Source organism: Oryzias latipes, chromosome 22 (genome assembly GCF_002234675.1).
Source record: "Oryzias latipes chromosome 22, ASM223467v1".
Lineage (NCBI taxonomy): Eukaryota > Metazoa > Chordata > Actinopteri > Beloniformes > Adrianichthyidae > Oryzias > Oryzias latipes.
The window spans coordinates 5,785,732-5,805,289 of NC_019880.2; the positions used below are offsets into that span (position 1 = coordinate 5,785,732).

A 19,558-nucleotide genomic window follows, 5' to 3' on the forward strand; every position below is an offset into this window, starting at 1 on the left:
GTTAAAAATGCGGGCTAAACACGAAAAACCCGCTTGTTCTCAAATGGTCTTTAGCGATTTTTGGAGCTAGCTCACAAGCTAGGAGCTCCGCTAGGCTATAATGGAAGTGAGGACGGGAGAGAAAGCGCATTCGCCTCCGTTAGCCGCTAGTGCCCATCCCCCAACCTTCCAGCCTTCCCTGTCCGTGTCCACCATCTTTAATCAGCTCTTCGCCTCCCGTTGCAGCGCACAAAACACGACAAAAACACAGGACACTCACCCGTAACGACCATCGCCGAACCGATCACCACATTCCCAGATATTAAATCGAAATTGGTTGTAATTTAGTTCCGATATTTATATTGAAAATTGGCCGTGCGAGCGGAACCGCGCCTTGAGAGAAGAGCAGCAATCCTAAACCGCCATCTGGTGGTATTTTCCTCTCTGTGATGCAGCGGGAGCGGCGCAGCCTCAGACCGGGACACAGCTGCCCCCTGGCGGACACTCCGCCGCAGCGGAGACGCGCCTCCGGGGGGCGCGCGTGGGCAGGGGGGGAGGGAGGGGGGAGGCAGGACCCCATCAGCAAACAGCAGAGCTCCTCTGTCCCACTTTAATGAAAACATCTCAACTAAAGTCGAGCGAAGCCCAAAGCTTCCAGCTGGGAAGTCTTGCTCAGTTGAAATAAAAATGTCACGTTTTTTTGCGGTCCCAGTTGGGTTTCTGTCTTATTAAATTGTTGTGTTGTCTTGTTTAATTTGTTGATATCCTTTGTAATAATTTATTGTTAAATCTTGTGACTTCAAATTTTAAAATCTCAATTTTGAGTCATATTTTTTTATGATCTTGGGGAGTTTATCATGTTTAATTTTTCTTAATTCTCATTTTCTCATCTCCTTTGTCTGCTGCATGAACAAAGTCAACATTAAAGATTAAAATAGTTTGAAAATGGACAATAATACAAATAAAACCAAGAAAAATCCTAAATATGTTTTAAAGTTATTTTTTTAGTTTAACAAGGCTTTAAAATATCAAAATGCCTTAAACAATTATTTGACTTTGAACAATAGAAATGTTATAATTCAAAATATATTAATTTTCAGAATTTGACATCCTCTTCCTCTTAAATAAAAGTAACTTAAAGCATTGCAAAAAATATTTACAATGGGTTTTTTTAAAAATAACACAGACATTGTTTCAAATTGAATGTTATTTACTAGATTTTAAAAAGTACATGTTTTGGGCTTGCTTTCACCACAAAGGAAACAGAAGTAACCCATCTTTCAGCATTTTTTCTCCGTTATGTTGTGTTGTGACAGCTTCCACATTGTGGAGCAGATTAACGTTGTGACAGACAAGTCAAATCTAAAAACAAATTAAAACTATAATATTTTTTAAAAAAAAGTTTGTATTTCAATTACCTTTGAGCCCAGGTTTGTTTAGCTGCTTCTTCTGCCTCCTACCTTTGACTAAGACACGTTCACACGTGGCTGAAATTCTGGCCCTGGGTTGAAACTGGATAAACCCAATTACAGAGCCTGGATGTACTCACATTACTCTTCCTAACGACGGTCTTAAGTGGAGCGAGCTCCAGACAAACAGGGAAGGGCCTTATTTCCCCTAATTCCATTAGACAAACTTCAAAGTCATTAAGCAGATATCAAACACTGACACTGCTTTCTGTAAGCAGGCTACTGCGAGTGGTGCTGTGTTGGAAACCTGTTGTTGCTTTTGTGTCTCAACGGTACCCCATGCTTGGTTTTGGGTGTTAATATTTCATTCAAATTGTTCACTTTTATCACGTCCTTGAATGTTGCACAAGTTTGCAAAATAAAGATTTGACCTTCTAGCTCTCAGCTGCCCAAAGGATGGGAGAAGCCAGAATCCTGTGAGATGAAAGGAGCATCAACTAAAGGCCCTGTATAGACAGAAGGAAAGGCAGCGCATCTTTATTTGTCTCACAGTTGATGGCCAGACAGTCAGAAAGAAGGTTTAAAGGATTTTCTGAGCATCTGAGAGCCAGTTAGCAGATCACACATAACCTTTATATAAAGAAACCTTTTTTCTGACAACCATAACTTAAACCAAATGAACACCGGAAAATCCCAGCCACACTCTTTCTGCTAACCAACAAGAGATAACAGAGGCTGGACTCTGTCTGTAAGGCTTTTTCTGGAGAGGAAGACGAGATCACAAAAGTGATTTAATACAAACTGAAACCAGTTCAGAGCTACAGATTGGAGTAGTGGTGAGCACTCTTGTGAAGTGTGAAGTATTTGGTTCAAATCCCAGCATGGTCCTTTACGTATGGAGTTTGCATGTTCTTGCATTGCATGAGTGGCTTCCACCCATTCTCATCCCAAAACGTGTAGTAGCTACGTTAGTCCACAGGGAAAAACGTAGCGGTTCTACAAAAACGGGCTCTAAGTCGTAGCTACTACACATTTTGGGATGAGACTGGGTTGCTGGCTTCCACCCACAGTCCAACAAAATCCTTTACAGTGTAAGATGCTGTTCACCTTTCAGCACATCCCGTCAGCGAATCAGCTTTCACTGATTCACTAAGGTGGTTTGGCAGAGATTTTTACGCCGGGTGCCCTTTCTGACACCACCCTGTATTTTATCTGGGCTGGGAGTTCCGGCACAGGGAGACCCAGACTTGGGTCCTCTTCTGGATACACAGTTAGGCAGATGTGTGAGGGGTCTCCGCTAAGGACCCACGCTGGATGAAGGTCATCGCGCAAACAAAGCCTGGTTTCCGGCACGCTCTCACCCACCCTGTCCGGCCGCTATGCTTTACAGTTTAAATGGTGATTTTAAATAGTGTGGTTGTGCGTCTGTTTTGGTTTGTGCTCTGAATTCCCTCTCTACTTAGTTCGTCATTTTTTCCAGGGTGTCTGAGTGTACATTTCCAAAATCCAATGCCCTGGAAAATTTCCAGATGTCTCTGCAAAAAGCCATTTTGCATCAATGCTCACTAGATTAGCAAATATAGACCACAATGCAATGCGTTTTAAATATGTCTGTACATTAATTTGTTGTATATCTTTCAAGTTTTTATCATCAGAAGTGGATTCATAAACAGTCTTCATAAACTATTTATAGTTATTCGATTTTTATTATGGGTGACATCATATTTAGCATTAAAAAACAAGTAGTGAGCATGTGTTTGAATTGGATTCAAATTCAAGACACTAGGTAGTCTTTGAGGGGTTAGGGAGTGAGTGAATTTAAACATAATCTGTGTGTGGCCCTGCAACAGACTGACAAACTGATCGGGTGAACCCTGCCTTTGCCTTTTAGTGGCTCCATCGCCCCCATGGAGGCAAAAATGAATGAAGCAAGTTAGGAAAATGGATGGATGGATGGCTACAACTCCAAAAAACAATAAAACAAGAAGACAGTATGCAGTTAGAACGTTTTACTGTTTTGGGGTTAACCGAATCTGAAACTAAAGGCAAGAACTGTATTGTTTCAAGTCTTTAACAATTGGTAAAGGGTTGCAAGTAAGAGATACATCAGGGGTCATACAGGAGTCTGCTCCACAGAAAGCAATTTAAACCAGTAGGAAGTCTGCAAAGACCACATAGAGTGCAAAAGCAGTTACAATAACCATTTATCCTGCTTTCATGCTTGATACGAGCTGATACATGCCTGATTTGAGTAGAAGAATCAGTGAGCCACTCACAAAGGAGAAAACACACAGCAGCTCATAGAGTTCTTACCCCAAGCAGGATAAGATCACCCCGAAAGGAAAATTTCGGTATTATATTATTGCTTTTGGAACTCACTTCCCTAAAAATCGGTAAATCATTGCCCACTAAGGGGGCATTGGAAGCCTGTACCTGCCACAGCATTGGCGGTGGAGCTCTGACATCTGCAGAGATTGTTGAGCTCCGTGTCGGCTCCAGGGGAACGTCGCAGTGCCGCTGCCGCCTGGAGGTCAACAGACTACTCTATCAGTCAACATAAAAGGTGGTGAAACTTATTGTTGGATCTAAAGGTATTGTTGTATACCAGTTAGTGTGACACATGTGCACTGGCTCCAGTAGTGAGTTACAAATGGAGTTGAGAATCTTATTTCAACACTGGAGGGAAAGATGATCTTAGGACCAGAACCTTTAGATGGGTCAGACAAAAACACAGTTTATAGCTTTAGTTTGGGTAATCATATAGTGAAATAAATGTCCAGCTCTCAGTCTTTTAGTACTTGAATGCAAAACATGGAAACCTGTTTGGTTTTGGCAACGTGAGCAGTAACTGCGTCTCCCTGATTCTGTCGGAAATTGACGTGCCGAACAAAAGAGTCCAAACACCTGTGTTGAAGAGAGTCTCTATGTCCTCCTTTAATTTAATAAAAATGGATCTGCAAAATATAATACAATTTTAAAAATGAATACATCCATTTCCCCGGGATTTCTGGTCACTCTGCAGATGAAATCAAGAATGGAAACCTTTACATAAATGTTAGTAAACAAAAATGGAAATGTCTGAACAGACTGATGAAGTACTTGGATGAGAGGAGGAAGGCTTTGAGAAGACAACATACCCAGATGCTTTGACTCAACTTCAACATGTCATGTGAATGAATGATCCCATCTCTGTGGGGGTCATGGGTGGAATATTGGAACCACAGAAAGATCCTTGTCAGGATTGTAGCATGATCGTATTTGTATTTGTGTTAAAAATTTGAATTACACCCAAATGTTGTCATGCACATATTCAATTTGTTCATTATTCAACATATACAATATGAGAAGGAGAAAAGGTACCAAAGTCATTATGACAGAAAAATACTTGACTTATTTGTCTTGCATTTTTATAAAGGTAAATCTGAAAGAAGTTGATCTTATTTAGCGCTGGGTGTGTTTTATTTTGAAAGGAAATTGGATTTGCTGCTGTCAAAAGCCAAAAGTTAAAATTGTTAGATATAGAAATACCCAATACAGTTTTAATTCAACTGTAGCAAATATATTAAAAAACTAAATCTTATAAATGAATGGATTAATGGCCACAAAAACAAATGTAAAGTGGTCTTCGTGGCTCTCAGGGTTTTGTCAATAAGAAACTGGCCCAAATGGCTCTTTCAGAGTAAAAGGCTGCAGACCCGCGATCTAACGTAACCCCCCCCCCCCCCCCCTGCTGTTTTACAGTTTCCGTTTCAATGGGTTGGAAAGTACCCAACATCATCAGCTGTTTCCCAGTTGATCTGCTTTGTTTAAAGTCAAACAGTCATGTGTGCACATGAGGATGAGAACACATAGCAAAGTGTTTCCAAATCTCCCCATCGACAACATCGAGGGCCTCACCACACCGATCCATTCATAATTTAGTATTTTTACACATCTCCCTGCGTTTTAGAAGGTTCCACATTTCTACCATCCATGCTACACACTTTTGGTGCGTGATCAGAACATTCACCTGATAACTGTTCTGCACATTAACAGAATTGCACCTTTATTTAGATCCGTGGAAGAACAAACGTTCTTAATTACCCCATCTATCTTAATCGAAAAAGTTTTTTGCGTTGCCACAGAAACAGAAACAGAGGCAGTGCAGTGCATTATTGGTACTGGTTTGAGCCTTTTTTTATTTTGTTTGCTGTGTTGTTATCTCCCCGGGGCTGGTGAATAAGACAACACTGTTTGTGTCTCCTTTGCTTATGGATGTCGCTCCTATTTTTGCTTGCAGCATTTAACTCATTTTTTTTTTCTTTTGCAAACCTCTTCTCCACGTCAGTTGCCTTTCCTCCTGCTCTTGTCCTCCTCCAAAACTCTTTGCCCCCAATGTAGCTGCACTAATGCAAAATGTATGAAGGAACACAGGGCCGTGTTAGCTGTAAAAAGAAAAAAGAAAACATTTCCAAACACGGCATCTGCTCTATTTGTTCATTTTTTAGAAACCTACTTTGGTCCCACTTGGGTCCATAACAATGCTTAAGCCAACCGAGCTGCTGAAGGGGCAAGACCCTGGACAGTTCACCTGCCCCATGCGGGGCAACACAGCGTCTGGTCTTTTTTATATAGTTCCAAAACCAAAAGTCTCATCCCAGTACAAGTTTCTAGAAACAAAGTTGTAATGGTTATTTGTTAGTTTCTTGTGTTTTGTTTGTGAAATGCTGTTTATGAGAAGTTTATTTTATTTTGAAAATACTAGAAGTGTTAAGAGTGCTTAGCGCACATGCGGTACGAAAGACGACGGAGAAGAGAGACGCTGGAAACGTCTTTTGTACGCAAAATATGTCATGTGTGGATGCCAGAATAACACTAAGACTTTCTCCCATATCTGCAACGAATTGATTTATTCGTTTATTTTATCTGTCTGCTTACATTGCATGTTCGCTGTTAAAAGGGCGGCCGCGATAGGGCGGTCGACCCATGATCGTATTATTGTATGTTCGATTCCCGCCTTGCACATCCATGTGTCGAAAAGTCCTTGGGCAAGACACTGAACACCACCTTGCCTGTGGTGGCAGGTTGGCGCCTGTGTTCGGCAGCGAATCCGCCACCAGTGTGTGAATGTGTGTGTGAATGTGTGTGTGACTGTGTGAATGGGTCTGTGACTGTAAAGCGCTTTGGGCCTTGTAGGTAGAAAAGTGCTATGTAAGTATACGCCATTTACCAAAAGATTTCTATCATGTTTTTATATGCAGTTTTCACGGTGGATTTGGAGAGACCAAATGAACCCGTTAAGAAAACCATTTGTGTCTGTGAATGCCTGGTGTGGAGTCACAAAAGTACTAGAATTCACCAAACTGCATGTTTAGATCAAGCATTTGTCATTTCTAATGTTCACGAAGAGTAATACAAGGGGGCAAAAAAGTCTTCAGTCAGCCACCAAGTGTGCAAGGTCTCCCACTTAAAAAGATGAGAGAGGCCTGTAATTTTCATTATAGTTAACTTTGGAGGGAGTTGAAAGTCTGCGTTGCCCAGCGACAGCCCCAAAACATCACTGCTCTAGAGGAGATCTGCATGGAGGAATGGGCCAAAATACCAGCAGCAGTTTGTGAAAACCTTGTGAAGACTGACAGAAAATGTTTGGTTGCTGTCATTTCCAACAAAAGGTATAAAACAAAGTACTGAGTTGAACTTTTGTTATTGAACTTATACTTATTTTCCACCATAATTTACAAATAAATTCTTTGAAAATCAAACAATGTGATATCTGGATTATTTTGTCTGTCATAGTTGAAGTATACCTAAGATGAAAATTACAGGGTTTCTCTCATTTTTTTAAGTGAGAGAACTTGCACAATTGGTGGCTGACTTAAAACTTTTTTGCCCCTAGTGGTGCTTTCGGTGTCGCTTAAATGGAAAATGAACAGAAAAATTGAATTAGAGAGTAATTAAAATATATATTTGCCACAAAAAAAGAGATCAAGATAAGAAAAAAACTTGCAATATTCAGATTCAGTCCTCTAAAGTGAGCTTTCTCTCAAATGCTGCTTCCTCAAAGAACTCCAATGTGGAACTTTGTCTTTACCAGAGTTTGAGCAAATAAAATAGTAAAGAAACTCCTAGATCTCACATCTTTACTTCCCTTTATCACCTCTGCTTTTCCTGCTGTCTGAACATCTCCAGTTTCATCATCACCAGACAGAGACTCAAACTCTTGACGATTTTTACTTGGACAATAGCGAAGCTGCTCCCAAAACCAGCACAGCAGCCGATTGGATTTAAACAGTGCCAAAAATAGCTGGTTCCAGAGTACTCTTATCCACTGTAACCATGGAAACCCTGGAAATTTCACATTGCCCTGAGAGGAATCAGATGTACACGTGGGAAGCAGCTAAGGAAAGGGAAAAGTATTGATTTGTTCAATTAATAAACAGCACAGATTTAGATTCTTTTGCTCTATTTTCACAGACAGATTTTTTTAAGAGGAGCAAAATACCTCAGAGCTTGAGAACAAGTTAATTTCATTTTCTGAATTACATCATGCTTAGGAGCATGTTAAAGTACATCCTTTGTGTTTGGCAAATAAATCCCAAGTGACATTAAGTGCTGATTCCACGGGTCTGCCCACTTCCCAATCAACAAAAACACACCTCTAGTAATCCACAAATTGGACTTCTAAATAAGTAAATAAATTAAAAAAAACTTCTCCACATTCTTCAGCCTGTAAACATTTTTGATGTAGAGTTGGATTCTATCACATGGAGTAGATCGTTCCTGACAGATCCAGCCTCCAGTGGTCATTTTGGGAACTGCAATATTTTACAATTCGTGGTTGGAGTAGAATATTGGAGCTCATTGACAGATTTAAGAAAGAAATACAGACACCCCATTTGTTTAGTTTTCAAGTGATGGAATCATTGTATGTAAAATGTTTGTGTGCAGCTCTTCCGTCAAGGCTCTCCTAGTGTAAAGTTAAAAAAACGTATTTTACAGTGGAGCATCATCTGTTCATCATTTTAAGACATTTACTTTGTTTTGACTTTGTTTTTGGATTTGTACATTTGTATCTTGTCTCTACACATTTTTCATTTGTTGTAAAACATAAAAAGTGTTTAAAACTGTTCTATTTTTAAATGTAGTGGGCTCCCCACAACAATTACTACTTGGAATTGAGTTTTAGTTTTTTTGACGATTTATAGTGTAATACAATGGAAAATATCTGTAAATATATGTAAATCTGGAGTAAATGTGGACCAGTACAAGATTTTCATGCATTGCCACAAAAACTGTTTTAAAGTTAAGGTATCAAAGTTAAAGTAGGCACTGGATTACCAAGGGTTAAGCCGAAAAATCTGTGATGTTTAGAATTTTTGTTTAATCACAAGTGAATTTCTTTATTGATGACATAATTCAATTTACATGTAAATAAGGGACGAGCCTTATTTCAATTCAGTCTAACGGCTCTGCCAATGGAGTGTAATGGAATTAGATTAATCATTCAGACTTTTCTCGAATTTGTGTTTTTAGTGGTAAATGTTGCTTTTTTTTCTTTAGCACACACACGCACGCGCACACACACACGCACACACACGTCTCACGCAGAAGGTGAGAGCAGACAGGAACAGATGCCACGCATGCTCAGACGTCATAATTAGGTCCTCCCCTCCGTCTGTCTCTCTGTCTCACTGATCGGATGCAGGAGAAGCATCTCTGTATCCGTGGTGCTCACAGAGGGATGGACGTAAACGTCAGGTCCTCTTAATCCTCTCGTGCTCAGCACCCCGAGCGCAGTGAGGTGTGCGCAAAAGTCCGGCTGAGGCGCAGCGCGGCGCCCTTGAGGACATTCAGGACAGCCGCAGGAAGAGCAAGAGAAGGAGGCGAGAAGACCGGGAAGCGCGCAAATGGCCAGGGAGAGGTGACGGGGCGTTGGGCATGTGAATAACGGAGGCAGACAGTGAAGTTCCGTCCGGTGTTCCGCGGATCAAAGCAGGTGAGTGGACGCAGACTGGAGCCAGAACGCGCCAGACGGTGCATTTCTAATCACTCATCAAACAATCAATGCACCAGCGCCAAAAATAACATCCATGGATCAAAAGCTGTCAGGATTTTAATAAAACCCAGATACTGAATAATAAATTCATACGGTCCTGATGCGCCAGAGGCGGGAATCCAACTCGCAGAGTCGCCCGCGGCGCTGCTCCAGTCAGAAAACAGGGAGACGGTGCTTGAAGATGTGATTTTAATTGAGATTTCAAAGTGTTGTTGCCGTTCTGGCTCTACAGGAGTGCAGCACCCCGAATCATAACCTTGAGGTAAAATTAATAAGGTGCAGCCGCTCACCTATAAACAGCCTTAACCACGTTTAGGGCAGATCTGCTTCAAGAAGCTCTGACTGATGCATCATCCTTCTGGCTCCATTAGAGCTTCCATTAAATGACTGGAATATTAATATTAATAGTAGGCCTTTAGAGGACATCTGTCACATGAAATGCAAAAGAGGAAGGGCAGAAGAGATTTCTCCTTAATATTTGGTTTTATTTAGGAAAGCTCTCTAGACAAAAACCCCTCTGATGCCCTTTTAGGCCGTGCAGGTGAGTTGTCTCATGGGGGGCTCACTCACATGGTTGCATAAGGTGTAAAATCAGCTTTGGTGAGTGGAGCAGCAGCACTGCAGAGGCAGTCTGCATCATCCAGCTCACATTCTGGGAAGAGAGGAGCCAGACAGGAACATCCTGATCTCCAGTCATTTAAATGTTTTTTTTGTTTGTTTTTTATTTATCTTTTTTTTTCATGTTTCCTTGATCTCCATGTTTTTAATGCAACCTTATCTGTCAATCATAAAGCAAAATACATTCTGGGATGTCAGGGCGACCTCGAGCGTTCACAACTCGCTGTACTAAGGCCACAAATCTGAACAGCTGCTGAGAAACATCCAAAGCGTTTCCTTCACACCCATTTTCACAAAAGTCTTCATCATTTTCAAGGTTTTATCTAAAAAGAACCACACAACGTGAGCTTTAAAGCTCTTCTTTGTGCTCATGTGTGTGAATGTTCTTCCAGAGAACATATTTGATTTGATTTATTTTTGTTTCAAGCATTCCTTGTAGTCAATACAAAATTCACACAGATTTATCAAACTCATTACAGAAATGATGAAATGCACAGAAAAAAAACAGACAAAAACAAAGATACACGTCAATCACATTTGCTCAATTAAAAATTTAAAACCCCTCGCAGCTCCCCTAAAAAGCTGCACCATTGATGGGTTTAGCAACTGTCTTTGAGTCTGTGTGCTGCAGTTTTCAGCTAAGAGGCAAAGGAGCCAAGAGCAAAGACACTAAAAATGGGATTACTTTTTAGTTAAATAGATATTGTAAAACGTTTCACCCCTCAGACAGTTCTTGATTTCATTTCTGTTTCCGTCGTTTAAAGACCCAATCTGATCATCATTTGATGATTTTTTAAAGCGTTCCTAGTGGTCTTTTAAATATAATGATGCAGTTTTATGGGAAAATTTGAAAAACTAGGTCGTTTTCATCAAAAATTCATCTCTGAGTTGTGGCTTGTCGTTGTAACTTCTATGTCACAGCTATAAGCTTTTCCATCTGCATTCTTTTCGTCTGCTCCTGCCAAAATAACCATGCGAATCATCCACAACACTTTAGACATACCGGATCGGTCGAGGCCCGGGTTAACAACGACCGCCACCGATGCTGTTAACCTACAGGGTGTCGGTGGAAATTTGACTACTGTTGGTGGAAGAAAGAGGGGAGGCAGAAGGGTCCGTGACCAGAGAGAGAAGGGAAAAGGCAGGAACATAGGTTTGAGAATAGGGACTCTTAACGTTGGCACAATGACAGGGAAAGGCAGAGAGCTGGCAGACATGATGGAGAGAAGGAAGGTAGATGTACTGTGTGTGCAGGAGACAAGGTGGAAGGGCAGCAAGGCACGTAGTATTGGAGGAGGATACAAACTGTTCTATCATGGTGTTGATAGGAAGAGAAACGGGGTAGGAGTGATTCTGAAGGGGGAGTTTGTAAACAGTGTTCTAGAGGTGAAAAGAGTCTCAGACAGGATGATGAGCCTAAAGTTAGAAATTGAAGGGGTGATGGTGAATGTAGTCAGTGGGTATGCGCCACAGGTTGGCTGTGAGTTAGAAGTGAAGGAGAGATTCTGGAGTGAGTTGGATGAGGTCATACAGAGTTTTCCCAGAGGAGAGAGAGTTGTTATTGGAGCAGACTTTAATGGGCATGTTGGTGAGGGCAACAGAGGTGATGAGGAGGTGATGGGCAGGTTTGGTGTGAAGGAAAGGAATCTGGAAGGACAGATGGTGGTGGACTTTGCGAAGAGGATGGAAATGGCTGTAGTCAACACTTACTTCCAGAAGAGAGAGGAACATAGAGTGACATACAGAAGTGGAGGTAGGAGTACTCAGGTGGACTACATCCTATGTAGACGAGGTCATTTGAGAGAGGTTAATGACTGCAAAGTGGTGGTAGGAGAGAGTGTAGCCAGACAGCACCGCATGGTGGTGTGTAAGATGACTCTGGAGGTCAGGAAGAAGAAGAGAGGGAAAACAGAAAAGAAGACCAAGTGGTGGAAGCTACAGAATGAAGAAACTTGTGAGGAATTTAGGCAGAAGTTGAGGCAGGTCCTGGGTGGTCAGGATGAGCTTCCAGAGGACTGGGAAACTACAGCAGAAATTATCAGGGAAACAGGTAGGAAGGTGCTAGGTGTGTCATCTGGAAAGAGGAAAGACGGTAAAGAGACTTGGTGGTGGAATGAGGAAGTACAGGAATGCGTCCAGAGGAAGAGGTTGGCTAAAAGGAAGTGGGATGTAGAAAGGACTGAGGAAGGTAGACAGGAGTACAAGGAAGCGCAGCGTAGAGTGAAGAGAGAGGTGGCAAAGGCCAAACAGAAAGCTTACGATGAGCTATATGACAGGTTAGACACAAAGGAAGGAGAGAAGGACTTGTACAGGCTAGCCAGACAGAGAGACAGAGATGGGAAGGACGTGCAACAGATAAGGGTGATTAAGGACAGAGATGGAAAGGTGCTAACAACCCAAGAGAGTGTACAGAAAAGATGGAAGGAGTATTTTGAGGAGCTGATGAACGAGGAAAATGACAGGGAAAGAAGGGAGGAAGATGTGGTTGTTGTGGAGCAGGAAGTAGCAGAGATTGGAAAGGATGAGGTTAGGAAGGCTCTGAAAAGGATGAAGAGCGGAAAGGCCGTTGGTCCTGATGACGTACCTGTGGAGGTATGGAAGTGCCTAGGAGAGGCAGCAGTGGAATTTCTAACAAGGTTGTTCAATAGGATTTTAGAGAGTGAGAAGATGCCTGAGGAATGGAGGAGAAGCGTTCTGGTCCCGATCTTTAAGAACAAGGGTGACACGCAGAACTGCAGCAACTATAGAGGAATAAAGTTGATGAGCCACACAATGAAGCTGTGGGAAAGAGTAGTGGAAGCCAGGCTTAGGAAGAAGGTGGAGATTTGTGAGCAGCAGTATGGTTTCATGCCCCGTAAGAGCACCACTGATGCCATTTTTGCTTTGAGAATGTTGATGGAAAAGTACAGAGAAGGTCAGAAGGAGCTGCATTGTGTGTTCGTAGATTTAGAGAAGGCGTATGACAGGGTGCCGAGGGAGGAGCTGTGGTACTGTATGAGGTCGTCTGGAGTGGCAGAGAAGTATGTCAGAGTAGTTCAGGACATGTATGAGAGAAGTATGACGGTGGTGAGATGTGCTGTAGGTCAGACAGAGGAGTTCAAGGTGGAGGTGGGACTACACCAAGGATCAGCTTTGAGTCCTTTTTTGTTTGCTATGCTGATGGACAGGCTGACAGACGAGGTAAGACAGGAATCTCCCTGGACAATGATGTTTGCGGATGACATTGTAATTTGCAGTGAGAGTAGAGAGCAGGTGGAGGAACAGCTAGAGAGGTGGAGGTTTGCTCTGGAAAGAAGAGGTATGAAGGTCAGTCGTAGTAAGACAGAATACATGTGTCTGAACGAGAGGGATCAAGGTAGAAGCGTTAGGTTACAGGGGACTGAGGTGAAGAAGGTGCAGGAGTTTAAGTACTTGGGGTCAACAGTTCAGTGTGATGGGGAGTGTGGAAAAGAGGTGAAGAGGCGAGTGCAGGCAGGTTGGAGCGGTTGGAGGAAAGTGTCAGGAGTGTTGTGTGACAGAAGAGTGCCAGCAAGACTCAAAGGAAAGGTGTACAAGACAGTGGTGAGACCAGCTCTGCTCTATGGGTTAGAGACGGTAGCAGTGAGACAGAGACAAGAGGCTGAGATGGAGGTAGCGGAGATGAAGATGTTGAGGTTCTCCTTAGGAGTGACCAGGTTAGACAGGATAAGGAACGAGTACATCAGAGGGACGGCTCACGTTGCCTGTGTTAGCGACAAAGTCAGAGAAGCCAGACTGAGATGGTTTGGACATGTTCAGAGGAGGGATAGTGGATATATTGGTAGAAGGATGTTGGAGATGGAGCTGCCTGGCAGGAGGGCAAGAGGACGGCCAAAGAGGAGATACATGGATGTCTTAACAGAGGACATGAAGTTGGCTAACGTTAGGGTAGAAGATGTTCATGATAGAGTGAGGTGGAAAAGGATGATTCGCTGTGGCGACCCCTGATGGGAAAAGCCGAAAGAGAAAGAAGATTCTTTTCGTCTGCTCCTAATTCACAATGTTTTGAATTAACCCTTGTGCTATCTTAAATGACCACACCCTTACATTGACGTGTTCTCCCTACCATGACAAAGGTGGATAAAAGTGGAAAGATTTCATGTAATCCATGGACACCAGTGAGGTTCACAAATCATTGAAGAAAAAAGGTTCAGTGCACTGTCTAGTGGGTCTAGATGACCCAACTCCTAATGTTAAAGTACCTAGGATAGCACAAGGTGTACTCAAAAATACAATTTTGAGCTTAATTTTATTTATATATGTCCTCCATCATCAGAGAAATGCCATAAGAGCATGTAAAAAAACACATCATTTTTGTCAGTGTGCCTTTAATTCTATCTATCGATCGATCGATCGATCGATATATATGTAAATGTGTATTTGAACTTTTATGTAATGAAATATGAAAACTTAGACATTAACTTGTCTTGTGAACTCCTTTTAATTACCTTTTAAATTAAGTAATTTGATGATATATGCTCCAAAAACAGACCCCCCCTAAAGATAAGTAAAAAAATCATAACTAATTGGCAAATTTTCTTTAAGTAAGCAAAACAATTATACCTATGGGGTTAGAAAAATTGTCTTATCAAGAACTCTTATTTTAATAATAATTCTAAACATGTTTTCTCAAACTAATTTTACCTTGTGATTGAAAACCTGCTTGATAAGATTATCATTCTTGCAAGACAAAAAAATAAAAAAGGATGTTTATACTTTCTTAAAATTAAGTTAAAAGAAATATTGTTGTCAGTAACTGTACAAAATTAAATAACTCAAGTTTTCCTGCCAATACATTCAGAAACATGTCATCAGCCAATGCAAACTTTCAAACATTTGCAATACCTTTTTTTTTTTAAACAATCAACTGCATATTATATGGAGTTAGCATTTGTGAAATGAATATAAAAGAACCACCACATGTGCTTAAATTTGAAGCTTTAATCCAACCAACCATTTTTTTTAACCCGCCATTTCCCATTCGGGGTTACCAGTGCCTGTCCCAGCTACTGTATGGAGCGGGGCAGACCCTGGACAGGTCGCCAGTCTGTTGCAGGGTAAATTTTAAATCCAGAACTCTTCCAATCCTTTATTTCTAACAAAAAGTGATACATGTTTAGTTTGGTTTTACTAAACCTGTATGAAACAAATTAACAAAGTCTGAATGAATGTACATTTCTGGAGCAAAAAGCCTTTGCAAGAGCCCACAAGTAAAATGAGAAGTTGTTAAAAAGTAATCGGCAGAGACAAGAGCCTTCATTAGATGACACATTAGAGTGCAGAAGGTCAGTGAGTGGAAAGAAGGTGATGAAAAGTCATTAAGGAGAAGGTTAGGAGTGAAATGAGGCGAGAAGGTCACATTTATGTAACTGTCATTGCCAGCAGACACTGAGCGCGCTCAGAGGAGACTCAAACACCACCAGGCAGTTAAGATTCTGTTTCATTCCAGCAAACATCACCGAAAACTGTTTCAGCGCTGACTGGTCATAAGCGCAGTGCTTACGTAGACCGCAGGGACACAAGGGATGCTGTGAGTCACTGCTATTATTATCTCAGATATTAAAGATATATGAGATAGGCTGGATCCTGGAGAGAGGCGGGGTGATGGGGAGAAGACCTCAGGGAGTCTCAGAGAAACAGATATGCCATCTGAATCACTAATGGTGCCGTTTCTCCTGCAGGTGACTTTAAAAATGGAGTCCACACATCTCCTAACTGGCTCCAAGAAGCGCGTGAAGATCCACCCTCACACCGTCACCGCCAAATACGCCACGCAAGCCCCCTACGCCCCGCAAGCTGGAGTCCACACCCACTTCCCTCAGCCTGGGGACGAAGGCTACGACGACGCTCCCTCCTTTGAGGACTTTGGTTCATTCCTAGAGGAGACGTCAGACAAGAAGAAGCTGATGGAGAGCCGGCGGTGGCCCCTGACGCTGTTTGGCTCCAAAGAGAAGGACAAAGACACGGCCCACAAACTACAGCCTACAGGAGGAGCAGAGAGCGATGGGGGTGGCAAAGCAGCAAAGGGTCCTGGAAAAGGGGTCGGAGAACAACTGGCCAGTTTTGGGGAGGCGTCGGTGTCTGCGTCGCGACTCACCTGGGTGCTGCTGCTCTGCGCGGCACTGGCCCACGGCTGTCTGATCGTTCTGACCCGCCTTGCCTCTGAACAGTTTCACTTTGCCCCCCTGTTTCTGCTCACAGTGCGGTCGGTTGTACAACTCCTCTCCGTGGCTGCTCCCCTTCTGAAGGGGGAGAACCCCTTCGGACCAGAGGGGTACCGGCTCCGTCTGCTCTGTTATGGCATTGCCTACTCCCTCTCCCTGTGCTGCGCCTACTCTTCCTTGACCTTTGTCTCTGCTGGAAACGCAGCAACAACCTGGCGCCTGGCGACAACAGCGTTATCGGCCGTCCTTGCCTTCTTGCTCCTGGAGGAGCGGCTGGGGTTGTCCGATGTGATCACCATTGTCGCAGGGCTGTGTGGTTTGGGGCTTCTGCTGCTCCCCACCGTAGATGAGAGCAATTCTGATTCTCCGACTGACCCGGTGACTTTCTGGAAGGGTGCGTTTGGATGGTCTCTGTCAGCGCTGGCGGGTCTGTGGATGGCCCTGGCGCTGGTCGGGTACCGCTCTCTCAAGGACAGGGTGGGGGTTGGTACTGCTTTATTCACAGTAAGTTGGACCAGCTGCCTGCTTGCTCCGTCTTCCCTGGCCCTACTACAGGAGGGATGGGCGTGGCCCGCGAGCGTCCCAGCGTGGGCCATAATGGCAGGCCTCGTGTCCTGCTCCGCAGCAGCCTTCCTGGGAATGACCCACGCCCTCACCCGGCTCCACCCGGCTCTGGTGTCCGCCTCTCAGAGCGTGGAGGTGCCGGTTGCCATGCTTCTGCACCTGGCGGTGCTGCCTTTGGCTCCCACCGCGCCTGAGGTTGTGGGGAATGCCATGGTGGTGCTGAGCGTTGGATGGCTTGTGGCCACGAAGCTGTTTCTGCCTCGAGGGGGCGGCTTGCGTCAGAGAGAGGAATACGAGGAGATTTTGGACTCGCCCATCAAATAGACTCCTCCCCTCTTCTTGTGAAATAAACTTTGTCCTCGGTGAGGCTGTTTCTGTACATGAGAGACTTCTAAATGTTGATTGGAGTTTTAGCTGTTTTGTATTGTCGTTTCTGTTTTGGGAAAGTGCCAATATTGTGTCTGTGACAAGTGCAGTGACATTAAAACCTCTGTGATGAACACCGCCCGCTGTTCTGGCCAGTTTTAATCAGCGCTCCTCATCCGCGGCCATCTTTTAGGAGCCAGCTGAGCTTCAGCCACAGCTTGATACCATCTATCTGGCTGCTTTCTGCTGACGAGAAAAAAAAAAGAAAATGAAACGCGTGAGGTGCGTTGCATGGCCCACAAGTGCTACCGGCCCTCGCCGCCACCCCATTACCCCTTTTGACCCACCCTCGCTCTCCCCCTCTGCCACCCTGCTTAGAGCTGCATGTGACAAATTCATAAAGAAAAACACTTAAAAACATGTTTGCTTTTCTGTTGGTTTTGTCTTCATAGCAACTATTTTGTGTTTAGGTCGCCTGGTGATGTCAAGCAGGTCTGTGTCATTTTTAGAAGATGCATTTATGGATTTCCTTGGCAATGGAGGGTTTTGTTAACCCAGCTAACATTCTTGATTTTTATTATTATTGAAATCTTCCCGAGGTCAAAGGTCAATGAAACTTTGGCTGGTGTGGTTGTAGACCTTACTTGGTGGTGTGTGAAATTTCTGGGAAAACGAAAAAAACAAAAGTTTTCTTTTCCCATATTGTGGGAAAATCGCCAAATGTTACACTTTACCACATAATGGCCGGGGTCTTATGGCCATCCCATAATAATTTTAAAACTGCCATTGGATATTCCTGACTTCTGTGTTTTGGTTTCGTTCATGTATTCTAAATACTTTTTTGAGCCCCCTTAGAGATATTTTTGGCGGTTTTTCCAGCTGTCATGTCATAGTTTTTTTTTTTGCCGGGGTCGTTCAATAAATCTTCATTTTCAATTTTGGTAAGTTAAGAGTTTGAGGCTGGAGCCAAATTTTCCCTCAAAGGCACAGTAAGTAAGTTAAACTGTGAAAATAGTCTGGTTCTTGCAGTCCAGGACTGCTGTGGGATGTAACAAAGAAAAGGAGGACAAGTAAGACAGATAAATGAAGGGCCGAGAGGAGCCAACGTGACTGACGTACAGATAAGAAAACACTGGAATAAGGGAAGGGGGTGAGGTCAGAGATCAAAACAGATGGCTGCAGGTTGTTTTGACGCCAGGCGGGTGGTGAAAAACAAGATGGGATGTACAAGGAGCAGCCATTACACTTCATTACTGCCTATCAGGGGCATGAACATCACCACTTTTTCCAGGGTTTTCCCCTTCATCGGTTTGCCGCCTTCTTTTCTTCAACTTTCTGCAAACATAGAGGCTTTTATGAAAAGCCAATGACCTCAGCAGTCCTAGACAGTTGCTGGGAGCCATGCAAACACAGTGTGATGTCTGACCTGAACTGTTTTCTTTGACCTTTAGCAAAAAAAAAGTTTTCATTTCTTTAACCAGATGCTGACACAAACACAACTTTGTAAAATTAGCTTTACTAAATAAAAAGTTTGTTTTGATGCTTTCCCTAAGCAAAAAGTGGTCTATTTAAGTGTACTACAAGTATAGTCTATACTAAAAGTGAGGCAGTATATCTGAATTTTATTTCTTTTATCTACTAACTATACATTGTAAATTCAAAATGTTCCAGTTCAGTCTAAAGGATTCAGTTAGCATAGCTCTTACTCTACATGTACATGGTCTATAGCAGGGCTGGGCAAACACTTTGACTCATGGGTCACAAAGAGTTGGACGCTAAAACATGAAAAAATGCTTTAATTATGATTGAAATGTTTTTTATTTATTTAAAATAGAACATTTTGGAGCTTTTATGTCAAAACTGTGGCTTTTGTTCTCATTTTAGTGCCTATTGGACCAATGGGTTGATGTCACGATGATGGAATGATTGGAGATATTACTTTTTAACTTTGTCGAGCCAGAATAAGGCACATATGGCCCCCGGACCGCAGCTTGCTCATCCCTGGTTTCTAGTAGCTTTACTATACTCATAAAATAAACTTTAAGTGTACTACTTTTTGCTGAGGGTTAGTTTTTATATTTATGTTATGTTAAAAATAGTTAATCGTGAAGTGTGAGCATTTTATTTGATGATTGACCTACTTTTATTTTTAATAGAATGTTTTTTTCCCTAAATAAAAATTAAAAGTGAGACAGAAACTGTTAAAAACAAACAGAAAGTAGCCCAGACCATAATACCATCCACCTCTGGTGCTTTCAGTAAGAACAGTGGACGTTGTGGGTTTGAGGTTTGTGCAGGGCTGGGCCCCGCGGGGCTTTACAACATGGTAGGCTGTAAAAGTTGTGTCCTCCCGGATTCAGACGCTCTTAAATGGACTAACGAGTGGAAGAGACCAAACAACCAAA

The 19,558-nt window shown here is 42.8% G+C and overlaps 2 protein-coding genes across 3 annotated transcripts in view; one reads left to right on the forward strand and one right to left on the reverse strand.

Annotated features, from left to right (window-relative positions):
- stag1 (stromal antigen 1) overlaps window positions 1-427 on the reverse strand; it is a 37,126-nt gene extending 36,699 nt beyond the window's left edge. For both annotated transcript variants that reach the window (XM_023951600.1, XM_011490177.3), the window contains exon 1: window positions 260-427. The gene's annotated coding sequence lies outside the window, so the exon portion shown is untranslated. The remainder of the gene's footprint in view (window positions 1-259) is intronic.
- An 8,586-nt stretch (window positions 428-9,013) lies between these two features.
- Window positions 9,014-17,357, forward strand: LOC101168335 (solute carrier family 35 member G2). The gene is made up of 2 exons (XM_004082169.4): window positions 9,014-9,363; window positions 15,741-17,357. The coding sequence occupies exon 2, from the start codon at window positions 15,753-15,755 to the stop codon at window positions 17,109-17,111; it is 1,359 nt and encodes a 452-aa protein (XP_004082217.1). The 5' UTR covers window positions 9,014-9,363; window positions 15,741-15,752; the 3' UTR covers window positions 17,112-17,357.
- The last annotated feature ends 2,201 nt before the right edge of the window (window positions 17,358-19,558 follow it).